Source organism: Kluyveromyces marxianus, chromosome 2 (assembly GCF_001417885.1).
Source record: "Kluyveromyces marxianus DMKU3-1042 DNA, complete genome, chromosome 2".
NCBI classification, from domain to species: domain Eukaryota; kingdom Fungi; phylum Ascomycota; class Saccharomycetes; order Saccharomycetales; family Saccharomycetaceae; genus Kluyveromyces; species Kluyveromyces marxianus.
Window position 1 is genome coordinate 479,097 of NC_036026.1, and position 21,133 is coordinate 500,229.

A 21,133-nucleotide genomic window follows, 5' to 3' on the forward strand; every position below is an offset into this window, starting at 1 on the left:
GAAAGTAGAGATGCTCGGACGTAGTATTGCTGGGAGACTGAGAATTCCTGTTGGAAGGGTTTCATTCCAACGATTTATGGCATCCAAAGAGCCAGAAATTGTTTTGAAGGATAAGCTAAGACCATTAAGAATTGACAGAGAGTTGCCAGATCCTACCAAGGATGTTAACAAACGTAGATTACAATTTGTTGCGTTTTTAGGGCTCATGGGAGCTTCTTTGGCTATGATATTTAACTATGAGAAGACACAATCACCAGTTATTTCTAATACGTTGTATCACATGCGTCGTTCCCCAAAGATCAGGGAAGTTTTGGGGGACCAAATTGACTTCGACGGGCTAGTGCCATGGGTTTCCGGGGAGTTGAACCAGGTTTCTGGTGATGTGAACATCAAATTCTACTTGAAGGGCTCCAAGGGCAAGGTTGGCGAGGTGAAGTTGGTAGCGGACAGAGAAAACCAACGTCAAGAGTTTTTGATCCACGAGTGGAGTGTGCAAGTTGATGGGAAGAAATACGACTTGCTTGCAGAGAATGGTGCCACAAGGACCTTGTGATGCAAGTAGCATATGCTTTTTTTTATATTTTATATCCTTGTAAATACTAAGTAAAACGTACTGAAGAAGAATATCATATTTATCCAAACATACATGGCGTAAAATGTCTATTACTCGGTTTAATAAAAGTGAAGTAAGAAAGAGCAGATCTATGGAGCTAAAGTTGATAGTGTTGATAGTAATAATAATAATAATAAATGTAGTAGTAGTAGTAATGATGATGATGATAGTAATACTGGTGGTGTGTTCAATTCCCATCTTGGATCTTTGGTCTCAAAGAATCGATGAACTCTCTTTTATTTTCTGAATAATTGGTGAACTCGTTTTCGTACTGATCTTCTTCTGCAATATGCGTAGCATCTCTTATGTCATAATTGTTTTGGAGGCGATACTGCTCCTGTTCACGATCCCCTTGGCTATCTGCCTCGGTCTCGATGTTCTGTTGTTGCGTTCCCGGCACAGGTAGAGCAGGCGATGCGACCCTTGCGCTTTTTGGGGTTTCGAACACGTTTTCTGGCATGGCCTTCGAGTTCAGACTAGCGGACGACAAGTGCGTATGTAGCGACGTCATCGAGTGTCTTGATGAAAGCGCTGGGGCTGCATTGTTAGCCGTATGGATAAGTGTGCTCGACCCACGTCTAGGATATGCGCCGGAACCATGACCCTGGATGGTTTTCAGAAGAGTTTCGTTTGAGGTATTACGTTTTGGTAGGGAATCCTGATCGAAGAGGGACCCAGATGCACTTGCAGTTTGATCCGGAAGCACGGGAATCATCTGGTCAAAGATGTTCACTTGGCTGTTGCTCTGTTTCCGTGGGGTGTCGACCGAATTGATCGAAGTCGAAGTACTCTTGGAGTTGTTCGACTCGAATTCCCCGGCCCTGGCCCCATTGTTTATCGAATGGACCGTCTGTTGCAGCCTTTTACGGTATGCCGGTGTGTACAAACGTCTCTTGCCCTGCTTCTGGCTGCCTGAACCCTGACTTTCACCCTGCTCCTGGCCCTGGCCCTGGCCATGGCCCGCTCCCTCATCCTTCAGCCCACACGCCTTCTTCTCCTCGCTCGACGACGCCGTCTCGTCAGATGACGCATGCGTAACCCCCTGAGGCTCCTTCACTTCCGTCTGAAGCATCCCGTTCCCACTCAAACTCATCTCCTCATCGTAATTGTAATTGTAATTCGACATCTGATCCTCCTTCATCTCCTGTTTGAACCGCTGCTGCATCCTATACCAGAAAAAAAGCGCTACAAGAATCCCCACTCCGATGGGAATCCCAACCGCACACCCAACTGCTATACCAACCGTGCCATCCGTCATTTCTCCCTTGTTAATTTGACCCAATCTGGCTTGTTTATATCTTTTTGCACTTTTCCACGCTCTAGAGACTTATTATATCTTTCAATACTAAATCGCAAATCCTTATTCCTAATCCCTATGAATCAAGCAATACTCCAAAATACTTTCCACGCTCAATCTTCTTGCTCAATCCCTCTTATACCATCCCTTTTTCCAAACCTCAATTCACATCTCTTGTTATTCCAAGTAGATCTCAAAGGTTCAGCTATTTTTTTCTTTATATATTTTGTTTTTTCCTCTTTAATTCGGCACACACCGGCCAAGAAAAAACGGCCGGAAGTGCCATTCTCGGCAAACTTGGCCACCAATTCAGCTGCCAGAACGCTGAATTGAGCTCGCTAACGCTCGCAACCCGTCCGCAACTGCATAGCAGCCAAAATCCGGCCGTTATGGACCCCTGAACTGGGCTGTATCTGGGTATTTCTGCGCTTTTGCCAAGAATCTAAAAAAAAAAAGTAAACAAAATAGTTCTCTAGCTTAGTTCTAGACTGTTCAACGACAGATTAAAATTAAAATAAGTGTATATTGGAAAGAGATATATAAGGTGCAGTCAGAGTTTCTGGATGCCGCTTTTGAGGGTGAGGGCTCTTGTGAGGAGGGTTCTGTCGTGTTCTGAAGAAACCCTGGAAGTCTTGCGTTTTTCCGGGGATGTAGAGTCAGTAGGACTGGAATTATTATTATTAGTAGTAGTAGTGGAAATGCTTGAGTCTGTAGAGGCCTTTCTCAAACGCTTCATGAGGAGATCAACGGTGTCTGTGAGTTGTTCTTCATCTGGGGTTGAGCGTGAGGCGGCTTTCTGGAGGAGAAGCTGGCGCTGGTGGTATACGTGGTCCATGGCTTCCTTTTCTTTGTTTTCCTGCGACACTTTTTGGAAGAGCGCCAGGAACTCGGAAAAGTTGTTGAAGAAGTTGTTTTTGGAGTCCGGATTGGCAGGGTCCTCGCCGCAGTACTTCATGACGCGGGTGAATTCGGCGATTGTGAGTTTGCACTGGTTGTTGAGGAGGTCAGCCTTGCGGATTGCGCTTGGGAGCTTGAGACTTATCTTTTTGCGGAACTTGTCGTCCGGATGATGCATTTCGGTGTGCGAGAGCTTGCCTCTCTCGAAGGAGTCTCTGATCCGCATGATTTTGTCGTAGAAGTCCCTGACTTCTGCTTCTACGGATTCGATGCTGATTTTGCCCACATCCGTGAGACGTTCCAAGTCGCCGGTGAATTCGTACACGTCCGGGTACTTTTCGCGGACGATACGCTCTATGACGTGTAAGAACGAGAGGTTCTTGTCGCTGCTGCTCTTGACCATCGAGAGTTTCGTCAAGGAAGAGAGCTTGATGCCCGCAGTCTGCTTGTGGTTCATGAAATTTCCGATCTCGACCACAATGTAGAAAAACCGCTTGAGCCTGCTCGATTTTTTGAGCATCTGGGTTGCGTCGTCGATCTTCTGTAACTGGTACAGGACGTCGTAGTAGTCCTTTTCGTAGGTCAGCGCAGTGAGAAGCGCAAGACTGCGGATCTTCCAGTAGTAGCGCATGTTGTAGAAAAGCTCCAAGAAAATTCTGTCCGCACGTTGAAGCTTAGTGACGTCCTCCTGGGGCTTCTTGCCCGTGTTCCAGTCTGTTGAGTAAGGCTCGAAGCTCCTGACCACGCTTTGTGGGATGGATTCGAAGTCGTCCTTGTTGAAAAATTCGAGCACGCTGTGGTTCTTGATGATATCATCATCGCATCGCAATACTTTCTGCAACAATTGTTCCACAGAATACGACGAAAACATGTGGAGATTGATACCAAACTGCTGTGCCAGATCTCGCGATAGGATTGAGACGTGCGCGGCGCCCCTGTTTGTAATTCTGCTCTGCTTCTTCTTGATCGGTACCACTTTTTGTTCAAACAAGTTCGTGATTTCGTTGAACACACCTTTCTCATCCAAATCTTCTTTGATATCGCTTCTAATGTCCGAATCGTTCCATAGAGTATCCTTGATATTGTCTATCTTTTCCCAGTGGATTTGCTTCAAGGCTTTAGGTGCCTTTTTAGGTTCCGTTATAGCCACAACAGAATTATTGTCTTTGAGTATAGGCAACGGTGGTGGTGGCGGTGGTGGTAATGGTGGAGCAGGCGGAACGTTTGCATCGTCCTTCGCTTTTTCAGACTCATTGCCCTTTTCCGGGGTATCCGCCTTAGACTTGTCTAACGAAGGTGGCAGAGGTGGTGGAGGCGGAGGAGGCGGAGGCGGAGGAGGAAGGGGAGGAGCTGCTGTTGCTGCCGACACCAGTTGTGGAGGTAATGGCGGTGGAGGTGGAGGTGCTGGCACAGCAGCAGATGCAGTGGCAGACGCAGATGCAGTGGTTGGTGCCGGTACTGATCCATATGCTTCACTATGTTTAGTATCATGAGGAATTTTGGAAGCTGCAAATGGCACAGAAGTAGATTCTGACGCAGAAAACCCATAAGATGCCGGCGAGAATGCTGTTGAAGCAGAAGGAACATCCGTTTCACTAGCAGATGCAACGTCGTTCCCATTTTGTTCAATTCCACTCGATAGATTTGCCCTGTGGTGCTTCGGTTGAGAAATTGGCGATATGGAAAGGTTCTCATCTGAATTGTTATTCGAAATGTTGAATGGCGAGCGAATATTAACGTATTTGTTTTTTCTATTGTCAGTGTTAGTGTTAGTTTGTCCTTGATGCGCAAGTGCCGATAATGATGTTAGTCTTTTGCTTTTAGATAAAGAAGCAGATCTTCTAGGAGAATTGGACTCCTTCAATGTTTCAAATAATGATACAGATCTGTTTGCGGTACGGTCCGATGAGTCTCTATGGGCAATTGTCAGGTCTAATTGCTTCTTTTCTTTCTTCAGCTGATTTTCTACTATCTTCAGTCGATTTTGTAACTCTTTTATGAGCAATTGCTGAGAGTGCAGTGCGTGCTCTTTTATATCTAATTCCTGCAGTAAATCACCTTTTGACACTTGTTTCTCATCCCTAAGCAGTTGTAATTCGGATTTCAAGTCTTCAATCTCTTTCTTCTTCTGGTCTAGTTCTTCCATCGCCCTGTTAGCTATTTGGTGCGACTGCAAATTATCCATGATATGATCCAAAGAAGTCATAAATATCTTCTCGCTGTCCGTTTCATCAACAGACCCATCGCCCAGAGAATGGTCCGATAGGTATTTCAAAATTGAATTGAAAACGGAGAACAGTTTCATAGATTCTGCTGTCGTTCTTGAATTCACCAGGTCCAGTACAGTTTCGATGATATTGGACACTGGTTTTTCTAAAGAGGTGTCCTTCGTAGACTCGACCAAACTCTTGATTTGGGGTCCATACGATACCTCGGGCAGCGAATCGTTGCTAAACACTTTTTGTTGAACTTTCAGTTCGAGATTGATATAGTCGTCGATTTGTTCTATCAAGTCTTCATGATCCAACTCTCTCATCAATCGGAATACCCGGTGTATTCCTGCGGTCTTTAACTTTTTAAAGCACGAGAGCTTGGATTCATTGGAAGGAAGTAGTTGTTGGATTGACTTTATCAGTAGAAGCGTAGATATTGAGTATTCGATGAGCATTTGTTTCGGTTTCGGAAGAATTAGAGCGTTGTTGGAAGCGTGCTCGTCCGGGTCCTGCAACGTTTTCTCAACAGCCTGGACCCACGATTCATACAGCGGTTCGAGGGACTCCAAGAGTGAGTCTGACCACTCTGTTGAATAAGTCAGGAGGATGATGATCTGAGTAGACAAGAGACGTACACGCAGATCTGCGTCCAGCGTCACTAAAAGCACAAAGACGTACGAGATCCATTCGGTATTGCGAAACACAGCAGATCTTGCCTCCGGATCATTCAACAACGCCTTGTAGCAGCAGAGATACACATACTGCGACTTCTTCCCGATACAATCAACACACTCGTTCAACACACCAACACCGTCCCCTTCCACAAACAACGTAATAAACCTCGAATTCCGAAGCTGTCTTTCAAGCTGGTATAGCGTCTCCGTCACACCAGTCCTTCTCTGTAGCGACCCCAAGATCATCCGTAAGTTCCGTACCCTGGGATCCTCCTGTGCCTCCTTGGGCGCATGCAGTCGCTTCTCCTTCTTGATCAACTCCCATTTCCGTGTGTACGACAGAGTCTTCAAGTTCTGCTTCGCAACCCCCAGAAACGCATGCCCATCCAACAACGCATCAAATTCAGCATCTATCTCATCGTGAGACGGCAGCACATCATCCCTGGGGCTGCTCGACCCCGTATCATCGCTCTTGAACACGTTTTCGTCCCGCTTCTCATGGATCGCATCAACATTCGGAGTAGAGAAATTGTTCGATTTCAGGTACTTCAGCGTCTTAGATCTCGGTTTCAGCCCCGTACCAACAAGATTCAGCCCCTGTATCACCAGATCGTCATACGAATCGTTCGTAAACCTCATTCTCGCGTTCGCTGTAGGCACATTCGTCGATGCAGATCGGAGTGGGAACAATATGCTAATTGATTCCTCATCTTTTGCCATATTAAAAAGAGAAAAAATTCCACTATGACTATGATCAACGTCTAAAACTGCAAACTGGGGGAACCAATCCTATCCATATATCACAAAAAATCGCTAATTGGACCGATACTGATGCCTCTCTGTTACGCCAAGTTTTATTTGCCATTCCTATTCATCTTGTGTTTTACATTATGTACTTCTAAATTCGCGATTCCTAAAAAAACGTAAACAAAACGGGTAAACCAGGGCCCCAACCAAACCAGACCAAACCAAAACCCACAGAAACAATTCCATGCTGGAAACCGGGGGACGGAAATCTGAGATTCGTGTCCACGTGACGGAGAAGAAAGAAAAAAAAAAGAGATTTACGTTGAACGCTGTTACCCGGTGTTTCCGGCTGTAATTACGAAGTCTCCGGGAATAAAAACGAACCGCCGGGAAGAGCAAAAGAAAGAAAAAAAAAAAAAAAAAGGCGGGGGTCGGGCCCAAAGGTGGAGTGGAGACGGTGAGCCGGCTCTCCAATTCTTTGTTACTGGTACATTAATATTACCATTAGTATGGGCATTACTATTTTTTTGGCTGGAGAACAAAAATCACTGACTGACACATACCGCAATTTCGTGAAGTATTGTCCTGGTTTAACTGACATCCAAAACTAAGCAACGAAGCAACGAGGGATCGCAAAGGGATGTCACGATAATTGAAACGTTGGTGGTGCCTGTTTGTATGGCAGTGTCAGGTTTCTCCACGAATCTTTTATCAAGTGTGTATTTTAGTGTATATATATATATATGTCTTGTCGATTGGACCCTGAAATTGCCAAGTAGAATGATGGTTTTTGATATAGATACAGCTCAGAAGTAGGTATAATAGGTACCACCACATCAGGATCTAAAACTATGGCAAGCAGACTTACGCAATTGCAGCAGCATTTGACTGGACAAGGGAACCATGGTTCCCATGGTTCCCAAAAGGAAAGTGTCACTGGGAAAACGCCCGATGATGTCGTTATTGTAGCAGCATACCGTTCAGCGATTGGTAAAGGGTTTAAAGGCGGGTTCAAGGACGTCAACAGCGATTATTTGTTGGCCCAGTTTCTAAAAGAGTTCTTATCCAAAGTGGATATCGACAAGAGTCTTGTCGAGGAAGTTGCATGCGGTAACGTGTTGAATTTCGGCGCGGGTGCTACTGAACATAGGGCAGCTATGTTGGCTACTGGATTGCCATACGGAACGCCGCTAGTGGCTATCAACAGACAATGCTCGTCCGGGTTGACGGCTGTAAATGACATTTCAAACAAGATTCTGGCCGGCCAGATCAGCGTGGGGTTGGCTGTGGGGGTCGAGTCTATGTCGAAAAATTACGGGAAAACCGCATTGGGGACAATATCTGAGGAGTTGAAGTCGGATAAGAGCGCTGCTAGTTGCTTGATTCCGATGGGGTTCACCAATGAGAACGTTGCTAAGAAGTTCGGCATTTCAAGAGAAGAACAGGATCGTTTTGCGCTGGAATCGTTCCGGAAAGCTGAGAAGGCAGTGTCAAACGGACTCTTCAAAGATGAGATTCTCCCCATCGAATTGCCAAACGGAACTAAGATAGACCGGGATGAGGGTCCCAGAACCGGAGTCACGCTTGAGTCGTTGCAGAAGATTCGGCCAGCGTTCGTCAAGGAAACGGGTGTCACGACTGCTGGGAACGCGTCGCAGATCTCAGATGGTGTTGCTGGTGTCTTGCTTATGCGAAGATCTATGGCAATGAAATTGGGACTCGAGATTATTGGGAAATACGTAGCGTTCCAGGCGGTCGGTGTGCCCCCAGAGATTATGGGCGTTGGTCCTGCTTACGCTATCCCAAAAGTGTTGAAACAGTGCGGGTTGGGCATCAACGATGTAGACGTGTACGAAATAAACGAGGCCTTTGCAGGGCAGGCATTGTATTGTGTTAAAACGTTGGGAATTGATAATGAAAAATTGAATCCCAAGGGCGGTGCCATAGCGTTGGGCCATCCACTAGGTGCCACTGGCGCAAGACAAGTGGCTACCATATTAAGGGAGCTAAAGCCAGGTCAAATTGGCGTCGTCAGTATGTGCATCGGTACCGGTATGGGTGCTGCCGCAGTCTTAGTTAAAGAGTAGTTGGAAAGTGTAATCTATGTACAAATGCATGTGCTTTTCGGTTTATAAAGGAAAAGAAAAAAAACAATCAATCAATTAATCAATCAACAAGCTATTTTGGACATCAGCACTGTCTCTAACTTTTCTATGTGACTAAAGTTAGATTCCTGCAATTCATCATACTTCGAAATGAGGTAGTTGAGCTGAACTACCAACGGTTGCTTATTCTTCAACAAGTGTTTCGACTTAGCATTGAAATTCCGTATAACATTCAGATACGGGTCATTAGGAGACATATCCTTCGGTTTTTGCAACTTGATAGCAGATTGTGGATAATCTAAAGGAACTCCAAATGTGCACTTGACCTTATTTTTATTTTTATCGTAAAAAGAAAGAGAGTAAGTAGTCACATATTGCCCTTTCCGAAGCATGACTAAATCTGATCCACCCGCTCTACACGCCTGTTCGACCTCCATTGTCCTTTGTAATTTTAAAGCGTTTCTCGTCTTAAACTTCTTCTCCATATCCATCGAATCTTGCGAGGTATCTAAGGACTTATCAGAAGACTTATCTCCTTTTGATTCCTGTGTAGCTTGTTTTTTTCCGCTCGTCTTCCTACTGCGATGTCTCCTTCTCTGTCCTTCCTTCTTCTTTTGCCAAATGTTGATGGAGCTCTGTTCACTACTTGTCTCCGATGACATTGTAGTATAGTTAGTGGTTTAAGCCGTGGTACTACTCGTTGAATTGCTGGTTAATGTGTCAAATAACAAATGGGAGGGGGTGCCACCAACAGTTTATTCAGGACCTTATGCGTATACACCAGCAGGCTTGATCAGCAATAAAAAATAGTCTGGGGACCCACCTCTCTTTCGATGGGCATCGGGTGAATACTGATTGAATGGTACTGTCATAATAGTCTAGTGGAAAATTCCATGTAGGAAGAAACAAACAAAAAAAAAAAAAAAAAAAAAAAATTCAGTATTAAAGTTAATCACATGACCAATTTTTTTCAGGGTCCTGATACTCCGACGGTTCGTAATCTTAGGATACCACTGGAATTTGTTTCTGTATTGGGAATATTTCACGAAGTGAAAGGGGGATCTCGAAACGCAGCCACGGCCAAGGGATAGCATAGTTCCTTCTGTAGTTTCTTGGCATTTCAAGTCCCGTCCTTAGAATGTGCGGCATTCATTGCAGAAATTTCCTGCTTGCGGATTCTTTGTAAGTGGAGATAAGATAACTTTTCAGGAATTCTTACTCTTAATTGATCTGTTTTCCTGAGACGAATGATTTAAGGTCTACATTGTTCGAGGAAGATAAGAAGATCTCGTGTAAATTTTGGGGCGGAACAGAGTGAGTTCCCTTGTTTATGTTTTTTATCGTCTCTAAAATAGTTATGATTCATTCATTAAGGTCAAACGGAAGGTTTTGATAATTATATTTATGAGGTGAAGTCTCTTTGAGTACTGTGCATATATAATACAACCTTGAGTATAGCATTATGAAAGAATATATTCTCTTGTTTTAGTTTGTGCACAAGTTTCGTTGAACTGTGTCTCTATATAGTAGGGTCCACATAGCGTCGCTCTATAAGTATACTAGAAGCAGTAATAATAGGAGCCTTGAAAGATGGGATTATTACACCGAATCGATAAGTTTCTGGAACTAGATGGTTCCAATAACATGCAGAACAAGGATATTGTTCCGATACCTATTAACAGAAGAAAATGGGGATATACCGGTTATATTTCCTATTGGGCAATTATGAACTTGTGTCCAGTGACATGGTCTGTTGGGGCATCGCTTTTGACAGTTGGTCTTAATGGAGCGCATGCTATGGGTACTGTGGTTGTCGGTAATTTCATAGTTTGCCTTGCTACCATCATCGCAGCTGTGTATGGTTCAAACTATCACATTGGATTTTCCGTTTTCCAGAGAGTTGTGTTTGGGATTAGAGGAGCATACTATGGTGTGCTCGTCAGATCTATTCTTTCCGTTGTGTGGTTTGCATCGCAAAGTTATTTGGGTGGTCTTTGTGTGAATTTAGTTCTATCCTCGTGGAGTAAGTCATACATGAATATGAAGAATCACTTCCCAGACAGTGTTAAAATGACTTCTCAAGAGTTAATTGGTTATGTCATCTATCTAATCATTACGGTACCTTCTTTAATGGTTCCACCTGAATACTATGATTATATCTTGGCAACAAGTTCAGCAGCAACATTTTTTTGTGGGTTAGGAATTACAATTTGGGCTGTTAAAGAAAACGGCGGTTCTGGTACTCTCATGAATACCCCAATCACTCTAAGCTCGAGTGATTTTGGCTGGATGTGGATGTACGGTATTAATTCATGGTATTCTTCCTTGGTTGCAGGGATTGCTAACCAATCTGATTTTTCTCGTTTCAATAAAAAGCCCATTCATTTTTATCTTGGAACTTTGATTGGTAACACCCTTAGCGGGTTCATTGTTCCATTATTTGGGATTATATGTGCATCTGCTTTGGAAGAGAAATATGGTGTCGAACTTTGGAAGCCTAATGATATAGGTATGTTTTGGTTACAGAATGATTACTCTCCAAGTCGTAGAGCAGGTGCGTTTTTTTCCGGAATTGCCCTAGTATACTCACAATTAGCAATCTGCGGTATTGGTAATGCCATTTCAGGTGGTATGGATCTATCAACTATTTTCCCACGCTATATTAACATTAGAAGAGGTGCCATGATTATCCTGATTCTCGTATGGCCTACACAACCCTGGTTATTCTATAACTCGTCGTCGGTATTTATTTCCGTCATGTCATCATTTTCTGTGTTTGTCACACCTATGGTAGCAGTATACATATGTGAGTACTTTTTGGTCAGACGCTGCATTATCAAGCTTTCAGACTGTTATATTAACAGTAGTAAATCTATCTACTGGTATCACCAAGGAATAAACTGGAAAGGAATTGTTATTTCTATCTTAGGAAGTGCACCTGGTCTTCCCGGTCTTATTAACGCTGCAAACCCAAAAATTAAAATCAGCAGAGGTATAGAGAATTTCTATTATGGATCATTTATATTCCAATTTGTTACTACATTCGCAATGTATGCGATAGTAAGCTTTATCTGGAAGCCCGAAGTTGGAACTCGCGATAATGTCGACTACTTCAACACTTACACCGAAGAAGAATGTATGAAGTTAGGAATTATTCCATATAATGGCCAATTGCCCGAAGATATATCAGAGACAGAATCCGACGAATATAAAAAGGATTTAGTAGTGCAAACGGTGAAACATCAGAAAGAATGAAGGTGATATATGGTCTAATGGTTTAATTTCTTTTATAGTTTTCTTTTTTTAATTTGTATCTCTCTCTCTCTCTCTCACTCTTTAGCCCAATATTAAATGTTAGCAGGAATAACACTCAATTTAACTAAGTCATAAGCAAGCATGTAGTGAAAAAAAAAATAACAAAAATTGATATAAAAGTGAAACCATAGTGCCAACTGAACTTATAAAAAAGCCAAGCAGTGATTATAGCATTCGCATTGTATGTTATAAATGTCGCGAGTTCAAAAATCAATTATTTGAATTTTCATTCTATAAATTTCAGTTCGTTTTACTTCGTTTGGTATTTTGTTTTGATATATGTTTGAAAGAATTATCATAAAGCAGTTCAATTGTGTCTGACTTATCATGATCTATACACATTGGTGCAAGCGCGTAGAAGTGTTCACAACTTAATACTTGCCAATTTTAATATCATGCTAAAGAAATCCCGATAATTAAAATATGAGCCAGATATAGAGAAGATTAGAAAAGAACTTAATGTGGAGGTGAATATGGAAAGAAAAAAAGACGCAGTACCGGACAAAGAAGCGTATTAGTTGAAGTATATATAACGGTAGAAGTGTGAAGTGAATTGAAATGACAAGTTAGATGGTTCTTAGCGATCCGTGCAACTTCGTTCCAAAAAAAAAAAATAAGAAAACAACAATAGCAACAGAAAAAATCATTGATAGATTCGATCTATAGGCAATTGAGAGTACAGCAGTTTACCTATAAATTTATCTGGGATGATGAGTCTATGAATTTAAGTTTATCGTACATCATCTAAATTGGAATGAAGTCATGATCAGGGTCGATGATGTTTTGAAAGTTTCCCAAAGCTATCTTGGATCTAATAGCATTTAATTTGTCAATGCTATTTTGCGCTACAGCCATACCGGTGTCGGCGATTTTGCTCAACAGGTCTATAAAGTGGAAGTAAAGAAAATCGTCACGAGCTAGAATACAAGTAAGGCCGCCTATAAACAAGGATGGATGGCAGCAAACACCGCAGGAGGAATAGTAAGGATTGCTATATGCAGTTTTCACCATTTTGTAAAGAATTGATTTTATTTCCGGAGTTGTTGGGTCCTTATCGATGAAATAAACTTTGAGATAGAGTTCCAACAGCAGGAAGAACATATTATGGGAGGAGATCATAGAGAAACGTAGTCGTAAATCGTTAACATCTGACAGGCTTATTTCGAGGTTTTCGTCAAGCACTGCAGAGTGTTGTAGTTCATTAAGGGTTTCTCTTCCAAATGCCGAAAGCTGGGGCAGCAAGGATGAGGTAGTTCTATTCAATTTAAAGACGATGATATTCAAGCCAGTGATATCTATACCGTTATCTCGCATGTCAAAAGTCTTTGTCAAGACTTTGAAGTACACCATGTTAAGATTGTTGGACATGCCTCGTAGGATACTGAATCCGTTTCCTGCGATAGCCAATGGCGAAGATTTTGAGAGAAACGTAGATCTTGTGAACTCTGAGATATCAATTAAGGTGATTCCATAATTGGACGCCAATGATGCAGTAGTGACAGCGTAACAAAACCAGTCTCTTAAAATGGTATAAACTTCCCTGGCGTTTTGCTCCAACTCGGTCAATGGGCCCTTGGGCATCAAAATCGACGCTCTGATCAAGAGATGCTGGCAGCCTCTGAGGTGTGTTCTCCATAAATTGCTTCTTAGTGCGCTATTGGCGAAGAACATAAGGAAAACGGTGAACGTTAGGCAAACGTACTCTACGAAATCCTGTGAATATTTGATACGTTCGTTGATGATACCCAAGACGTGTTTGAAGCTCACAGCCCGCACACGCTGGTCCCACACTTGGGCAAACTGGCTGAGATGCGCCTTCCCATACACGTCTTGCATGAACACTGAAATGTCGTACCGGATTGCGTCCTGGATAATAGTGTGTTTCTGGTTCAACTTCCACAGGATGCTCATGAGAACGTCGAATCTATCACTGGGGAAGAGCAAGAAGTTGCCTGCAATGAGCGTTGTGGTTGCGAATCTCCAGATGAAGCTGTTCAACTTCGGGCTGTTCACGAGCGAGTCGTCATCGGCTGCTAGCAGAGCCGGCAGAGCCGGCTGTGGTCCCTGGTAAACTTCTTGGCACGGATCCTCTTTTTCCAGCAATTGCAACATGTCCACCCATGCGAAATTGCGCCAGTTAATGTTGTATTCCTTCAACAGTGGGACAGAGCCCCGAGCCAAGACGTTTGCATTTGCATTTGCATTTGCATTTGCATTTGCATTTGCATCTGCATCAGTATCTGGGTCAGTTTCTGGGTCAGTTTCCGCATCAGCACCTGCCTTGCCGTCATCTGACGGCAGTTTCAACAGCGATGCATCGGACGGCGACACATACACGAAGTTCTGCAACTTGAAATCGCTCATATCCACGAGCCTGGTATACGGCGACGAATGCGTCCGTTTGCCAACCCTGCCTAAGCCCTGTCCATCGCTAAAAGACGAGGACGACGACGAAGACGACGTCTGCTGCTGCTGCTGCTGCTGCTGCTGCTGTCGCAGCTCCTGCAGCCGTATCTCGCCCTCGACATTGTTGTTCATAACCGAATGAACCACAGGTAACGTCTTCATCTTCAACTCCGAAACGTCCTGAAACACAAGACTCAGCTGGTACGTGCATTGGATGTTCCGTTTGATGCACTTCCCACACTTTGGCTGGCCCTCATCGCACTTGAGATGCGACTTCTTGCACTGCAAACACCCTTTCCTCGAGTACGATGTTTTACGTTTTTTCCCAAAACCAGACACGTCCATTGGGGGGACGGGCGAGCGCAAGTGTTTATGTGTATTTGATAACCCTTTGGAGCTGGTATCGTATCTCTCTATTCTATCTACAAGACCGTTCTTTTTTTTTTTTTCTATTCAATCCAATCCAATCCAATTCAATACCAATACTAAATCCTATCCTATCCTATCCTATCCTATCCTATCCTATTCTATCCAAGTTCCCTCCTCAATTCCTGACCTTTCTTTCTTTCCCAACCTGAATCCGAATGGAAATGAGAATGCAATTCTAATTTGAATCTAAATCTCTTTCTTTGTATTATGTCTCTTTCTAATAATTAATACTAAGTGCTGGTAACGTCTGTGCGTCTGTGCGTCTGTACTACCGAGCGTCGTTTTAATTATTTTTTTCTTCTGTCTGGTACAGCGTAGAGCAGAGTAGAGTAGCGATTGCAATGCCCGAAGAAAATGCCAGACTGGGCCTGAATGGGCTTGGGCTTGGGCTTGGGCTTGGGCTTGGGCTTGACTAGACTATCGCGAAGGAGTCACTCACTCTACAATGGACCAGGGATTTCGGAGTAGGTCCAGTCCAGACACGGGTTCGCGACGGCCCGGCAAGGGACCGGGATTGTAACCGTTGGGCTCCCAAAACTGGGATTGACGCTGGTATTAATACGGTTGGGGCCCAGCCAGTGTGAGATGTATGATATGATATGACGTGACGTGCCTTCCGTTTCGAAACGTTAACGGCAGTCGCTAGCACTCGCTAGCACTCGCTAGGGACTGCGAAACGAGCGTGAACGAAACAACGTTGGTTAATGGCACTCGCTAGCAGTCCCGTCCCGCTCTGGAAAAACCAGGAAATACTACATACAAACTATAAACTACGAACTACGAACTACGAACCGAACGCACAGCATAGCATAGCTGGGGGCTCGACTGTGGTCTTGGGGGCCCAAAGTCGGTGGGTTTGTTCTTTGTTCTTCTGGTTTCGGTATTCTAGCGTGGGAGTAGAGCATAGCTGTAGAACAGCGGGACACTGGAACAGTGGGACAGTACTAATATGTACCGTACCGGACTGCAGCAGAGTGTTTACTTTTACTGTTTTGTGTTTACTTTTACACCGTTTGTGTTTCTGTGTTTTTGTGTTTTTGTGTTTTTGTGTTTTTGTGTTTTTTCCTCTGGCAGCGCAGACGACACCGCAATGCCTGGAAACAGGAAAAAAAAAGAGCACAAAAAAAAGAACACATGTTTTTGTGTATAGAGTGATTAAGGGGAATAAATAGTCCCCGCGCGCCGCGCCACGGGGGGTTGTGCAGCCTCTTCTGAACGGTCACACAGGTCATGGGCTGGCTCAATGCACGCGATGTGCTGTGCTTGTGCTTGTGCTGTGCTGGCTTGCCTTTGTTTACCATTTAGGTTCTTCCGTTTGGGGACAAGGGGCGTTCCTTCAGGGCCTAATCAGGCCTAAATTGGGTTGGGGAGAGGTCTCTCCCCAACCCAACCCCAATTTAGGCCCTATTGCGGCGCACACTGTGATGTCATTATTCGGTCAACGCGGCGGGCTTCGGCATGGCCTCGGGCGGTGTCTGGACAGCTAGTGTTCTACGTGTTCGATTTTCGTTTCTTCCAGATCGGGTCGTCAGTTTTTGCCGCATGGGTGTTTTCCCAGATGGCTTCCAAATGGCTTCCAAATGGCTTCCAAATGGTTTCCAATTGGTGTTCCAAGATTCCTGATTTTCGGCTTGCATTAGTAATGTGCGGATGGGCATTGGGTTTTGGTTTTTGGGTTTTTATTTTTATTTTTTTCGTTTTTGGTATGGGATTTTTGCGGGTCCGCCTCGTGCAATGACTCGCCCGTCGTCTACTGGCCCGCCTATTGACTCGCCCGCCTTTTCCTGTTTGGCAGCCAAGCTTTACCCAGCCGTACCCAGGGCATACCCAGGGCATACCCAACTTATAAGACAGTAAGTACCGACAGTAAGCACCAGTCCACCAGGATGAGGCCCCATCACACACACACTCCCCCCCCCCTCTCTCATAGAGTCAGACCGGGTAACACCATCATGTCCGGAATCACACCCTCCCAGCGTTACCCGCTCGAAAAAGACGTGCGCGAGACCCTTCTCGCCGCATACAACGGCAAGCACTACAAAGAACTGCCAACTCCGGCACTCGTCGTGAAGAAGCCGCAAGTCGACGCAAACATCACCAGCTTGCTCAATGCCATCGACTCCATCAACTCCCACGTCGCAAGACCCGTCAAGTACCGCGCCCACATCAAAACCCACAAGACCATCGAGGGTACCCGCAAACAGCTAGGGTACGACTTACCCGGCTACAAGGGCCCCATCTACAGTTCCATCGTCGTCAGCACGCTTCGAGAGGCATACCTCGTCCTGGACTACCAAGCCCAGGCCCAAGCCCAAGCCAAGGCCCAGGCTCAGGCCCAGGCCGAGACAGGCGGCCCAAACATCGTCACCGATATGCTCTACGGCTTGCCCGCTTGCGTGCCAGATATCGTGCCTGAATTGTACGCGATCAGCGAAAAAGTGGACCATTTCCGGATCTTCGTCGACAACGTCTACCACATCGAGGTGCTCCAAAAGTTCGCCCAGGAAACCCAGCTACGTGACCCTAAGTTCAAGTGGTCAGTGTTCGTCAAGATCGATTGCGGCACCCACAGAGCAGGCGTCTTCTCGCAACACGATCTGGAAATCCTGTTGCGCAGGTTGTTCGAGGCTAAAGATTACATTGAGTTGTACGGGTTTTACGCTCATGCAGGACATTCGTACGCCAAGACCTCGTTGGTCGACAATGAGGCCGTGTTGAAAGAGGAGATCGAGTACGTCAACCGTGCGTGCGAGTCCGTGCTAAGTCTGGACGCATCGTTCCCAGTCTCGAGCCTCGTGTTGAGCGTCGGCGCTTCGCCAACCGCGCGTGCTTTCGAAAACAGCTCCAACATACCAGCGCTCGTCTCATACATCGATAGCTTGCACGGCACTCTCGAACTACACGCCGGTAACCTTATGATCTCTGACCTCCAGCAGGTCGCCACAGGGTCCATCGTTGAGAAAAACGTCGCTTCGTTCGTGCTGGGCACCGTCATCTCGCAGTACCCGCAAAGAGGGAACCCCGTTGGCGAAATGCTCACAAACACCGGTGTCTTGTCGATGACCAAAGAGGTCTCGTCCAAGGCCCCCGGATACGGGCTTGTGGTTTCAGACCCAGAGTACGGCCAGTGGTATTTACAAAGATTGTCCCAGGAGCACGGTATTCTACAGCCCTTGGACATCGACACCTGCAAGCTGTTGCCTCATGGAACCAAGGTTGACATTCTAATGCAACATGCCTGCATCACTATGGCATGTTTCGGCCACTACTTCGTCATCGACGATAAGGGTATCGTTATTGATGTTTGGATCCCTTGTAGAGGATGGTAGTGTTCCTTGTCAAAAAGCTTCATGCTTAATTGCGTCTTGCGGTTCGCTGACGTAGCAGAGACAGCCCTTTCTCTTATTGAGAACCCTTTATTTTACGTATTTCTTTTTCAGTACTTATGTGTCCCATTTAGGAAAAAGGTAAATAGATCAAAAAAAAAAAAATAGTATCACAAAGCTCTGTCTATGCCCACTCTCTCTCTCTCTCTCTCTTTGGCTATAGCAGTTCGAACAAAAATTGTCACAAAGCGTACACTGAGCGAGCAATTGGACAACATTGAACCTCAACAACGGTCTGTTTTCATTTGCTTTGTTTTGTTTTTGGGATTTCCCTTCTCAGCCAGCAAGCAAATTCCCACTCGCTAAGTCAGTGTGCTCTCTTGTGTTTCTACATTCGTTATAATAAGAGCAGACAGATTAACCTGGTTGAACAGTCTGCTTTACATTAAAGTGGGAATTGAGTTGGGTTGAACTTAATTGAACTGAACGAAAGTGAATTCACCTTGTGATCGTTGCATTGAAACATGGATAAGAATAGTCAATTGTCAGCGAAGCATTCAATGCTCTCGCTAACATCGCCTACAAAGTTACATGTTATACCAAATGATAACAAAGTTGTCAAGCGGAAAGCCAAAAAGACGTTGGGGAACATCACCAATTCAATCAACAGGCCAAAGCTCATCAACAAAGGAGGAATTCCACCTCTACTGAGGAGGAACTCGTCGTTTTTCAGAGAAGAATCGCCAGTACACGAGTCGCTGACTGGGGCTCTGTACAGCACAATGGAACAAAGCGAAGCAAACCCGGACAGGTTTATACCGAAGGTGCAACATTCTCAGAATACCAAGTGTGTTGACCTGGAAGAGGACCCGGAAGAAATAAGGCCACCGCCAAATGCTTCCCCTTCGAAGCACTTGAGCGCACAAACCAAGAAAATGTTCAAACAGAAAGTTGCAAATGCATGCGGTCTAGATATGAACCAGAGAATATTGCAGTATATGCCCCTACCTCCACAACCATCGTTGGACCGCCCCATTTTTTCCATAGGAAGCAGACAGACTTACAATTTTGATTCGAAGTCCCAAAGGCTTGCGAAACTCAGGAAGATCAACACGAACCCGGAAAGAATTCTCGACGCACCTGGTTTCCAAGACGACTTCTATTTGAATCTACTAAGTTGGTCCAAGAAAAACGTATTGGCAATTGCATTGGATAATGCCATATACTTGTGGGACGGTGATTCCGGGGATGTCAACCTATTGGTCGAGTTGAACGAAAAGTGCAGCAGTTTGACTTGGTCGGACGACAGCTGTCACATATCCATCGGAAAGAACGACGGGAACGTAGAGATATGGGACGCGGAAACAATGACCCATGTGAGAACCATGAGATCGGGGCTCGGTGTGCGCATTGGGTCCCAATCGTGGCTCGATACACTTTGTGTTACTGGTAGCAAGAGTGGTGAAATGCAAATCAACGACGTGCGCATTAAGAACCACATTGTACAGACATGGGACAGGCACCAAGGTGAAGTGTGTGGGCTCAGCTTCCGGGAAGACGGAATCCAACTGGCAAGTGGCGCCAATGACAATACCGTTATGATTTGGGACACAAGGCAGAACAACGATCCCATTTGGACCAAGAGAAACCACAAGGCAGCAGTGAAAGCCATTAGTTGGCACCCCGAGATCACCAACTTGCTAGCGAGCGGTGGTGGGTCATTGGACAAGCACATTCATTTCTGGAACACGACTACGGGGAACAGACTTGGTTCCATAGACACGGGGTCCCAGGTGAGTTCATTACATTGGGGCCAGAGTTACTCAAAGCATTCCAACAGCATGAACACAGAAATTGTGGCCACTGGTGGCACACCAAACAATTGCATAACAATATACAACTACGAGACTAAGTTCAAGGTAGCGGAAATACCTCAAGCACACGATTCGCGTATAGTATCGTCACAGCTTTCCCCAGACGGCACCACCATCGCCTCAGTAGGAGGCGATGAGAATCTCAAATTCTACAGGGTGTTCGAAGAAAGGCGTAGGAAGCGCCATCTAGAAGACCGGACCCGTGGATTCACCGACAAATTAGACACTAAATCACACGATGACGACGACAACACTCAAAGGTCTCCTTCCAAGAGTACATACATCATTAGGTAACAATAAAACGTTTACTCTAACACACACTTACATAAAAAACACAAAACAAATCAAAGCAAAGCACAAAACAAAGCAAAAGTATTCTAAATGGGGGAAATGAACTCATTTTCCAAGTTGTGCACTCTGCACTGCGCACGCACACAAACCATTTAGAAGATTAAAAGGGGAAAAAACCAGGCATTTACAGCGAGAGGTGCGTCAGAAACCGGAATGAAGCAGTTGTCCGAGGGAATACGATTCCCCAAGACGGCAGCTCAACGTGCAATGGTAACGACACTCCTAGACAACCTCAGCCTTAATAAAAAGGCAAGGAAGTCCTGCAAATACCCGGAAACGTTAGTTTTTTAGTTATAAAGGCTGGCCAAAAACTGAGTCTGTAACAGTAATATCCTCTATGAGGACATTTCAGTTGTTACACTGAAAAGAACAGATACTACACTTGATCTAAGCCAATAGGCAAAGAGATTTGGCCTTTTAAGAAAAATTATAAAAAAAACACGCCCGAAATTAACATTAACAAACATTACTTTACTAATGAGAGAAAGAATGGAATGAAAATTCACGCCGAGCTTCTTCCTTTTATACTCCCAGAAAGAAAAAAATTTAGAAAAATTTCTTGAAAAATGATAATTGTTCAATGTTTTTCTTTTATTATAGTGGGAAACAGGCGATTTCAGGTCGTTCGTAGTGATACATGAATTTTAGATGTTTTCTCTCCCCTCAGCCATTAGAGAGAATGGCATGCACAACAACACCTTAGGCTTTTGGAAAAGAGAAAGGGTGAAACAAGGCCTGTAGCGGGTAAATGTTGTTGATTGAAAGATCAATTCCAAGCCATTGAAAAGGAGAAAAGAGTGGCTATCGCTGAAAGGACTTTGAGTTTCAAAGCTTGTAGAACAAAGTTCTAAAATAAGTTTTATACTTTTCGCCGAAGTAAAAGTAA

At 44.6% G+C, this 21,133-nt stretch overlaps 8 protein-coding genes across 8 annotated transcripts; 5 read left to right on the plus strand and 3 right to left on the minus strand.

Moving 5' to 3' along the window:
* Positions 1-10: 10 nt before the first annotated feature.
* On the plus strand, positions 11-553 carry COA1 (Coa1p; the record flags this gene model as incomplete). The annotated part of the gene is made up of 1 exon (XM_022817822.1): positions 11-553. One exon carries the CDS (start codon positions 11-13, stop codon positions 551-553), a length of 543 nt encoding a protein of 180 aa, XP_022674550.1.
* Positions 554-800: 247 nt separating this feature from the next.
* SKG1 (suppressor of lethality of KEX2 GAS1 double null mutant protein 1) lies at positions 801-1,871 on the minus strand (the record flags this gene model as incomplete). Its single annotated transcript, XM_022817823.1, has 1 exon — positions 801-1,871. One exon carries the CDS (start codon positions 1,869-1,871, stop codon positions 801-803), a length of 1,071 nt encoding a protein of 356 aa, XP_022674551.1.
* Positions 1,872-2,460: 589 nt separating this feature from the next.
* BNR1 (formin BNR1) lies at positions 2,461-6,414 on the minus strand (the record flags this gene model as incomplete). The annotated part of the gene is made up of 1 exon (XM_022817824.1): positions 2,461-6,414. The coding sequence occupies one exon, from the start codon at positions 6,412-6,414 to the stop codon at positions 2,461-2,463; it is 3,954 nt and encodes a 1,317-aa protein (XP_022674552.1).
* An 878-nt stretch (positions 6,415-7,292) lies between these two features.
* Positions 7,293-8,528, plus strand: POT1 (acetyl-CoA C-acyltransferase; the record flags this gene model as incomplete). The annotated part of the gene is made up of 1 exon (XM_022817825.1): positions 7,293-8,528. One exon carries the CDS (start codon positions 7,293-7,295, stop codon positions 8,526-8,528), a length of 1,236 nt encoding a protein of 411 aa, XP_022674553.1.
* Positions 8,529-10,136: 1,608 nt separating this feature from the next.
* On the plus strand, positions 10,137-11,801 carry THI72 (nucleobase cation symporter-1 family protein; the record flags this gene model as incomplete). The annotated part of the gene is made up of 1 exon (XM_022817826.1): positions 10,137-11,801. The coding sequence occupies one exon, from the start codon at positions 10,137-10,139 to the stop codon at positions 11,799-11,801; it is 1,665 nt and encodes a 554-aa protein (XP_022674554.1).
* Positions 11,802-12,605: 804 nt separating this feature from the next.
* On the minus strand, positions 12,606-14,612 carry THI2 (cd12148 family transcription factor; the record flags this gene model as incomplete). Its single annotated transcript, XM_022817827.1, has 1 exon — positions 12,606-14,612. One exon carries the CDS (start codon positions 14,610-14,612, stop codon positions 12,606-12,608), a length of 2,007 nt encoding a protein of 668 aa, XP_022674555.1.
* Positions 14,613-16,648: 2,036 nt separating this feature from the next.
* Positions 16,649-18,025, plus strand: DSD1 (D-serine ammonia-lyase DSD1; the record flags this gene model as incomplete). Its single annotated transcript, XM_022817828.1, has 1 exon — positions 16,649-18,025. One exon carries the CDS (start codon positions 16,649-16,651, stop codon positions 18,023-18,025), a length of 1,377 nt encoding a protein of 458 aa, XP_022674556.1.
* Positions 18,026-18,546: 521 nt separating this feature from the next.
* CDC20 (ubiquitin-protein transferase activating protein CDC20) lies at positions 18,547-20,190 on the plus strand (the record flags this gene model as incomplete). Its single annotated transcript, XM_022817829.1, has 1 exon — positions 18,547-20,190. The coding sequence occupies one exon, from the start codon at positions 18,547-18,549 to the stop codon at positions 20,188-20,190; it is 1,644 nt and encodes a 547-aa protein (XP_022674557.1).
* Between the last annotated feature and the right edge of the window lie 943 nt (positions 20,191-21,133).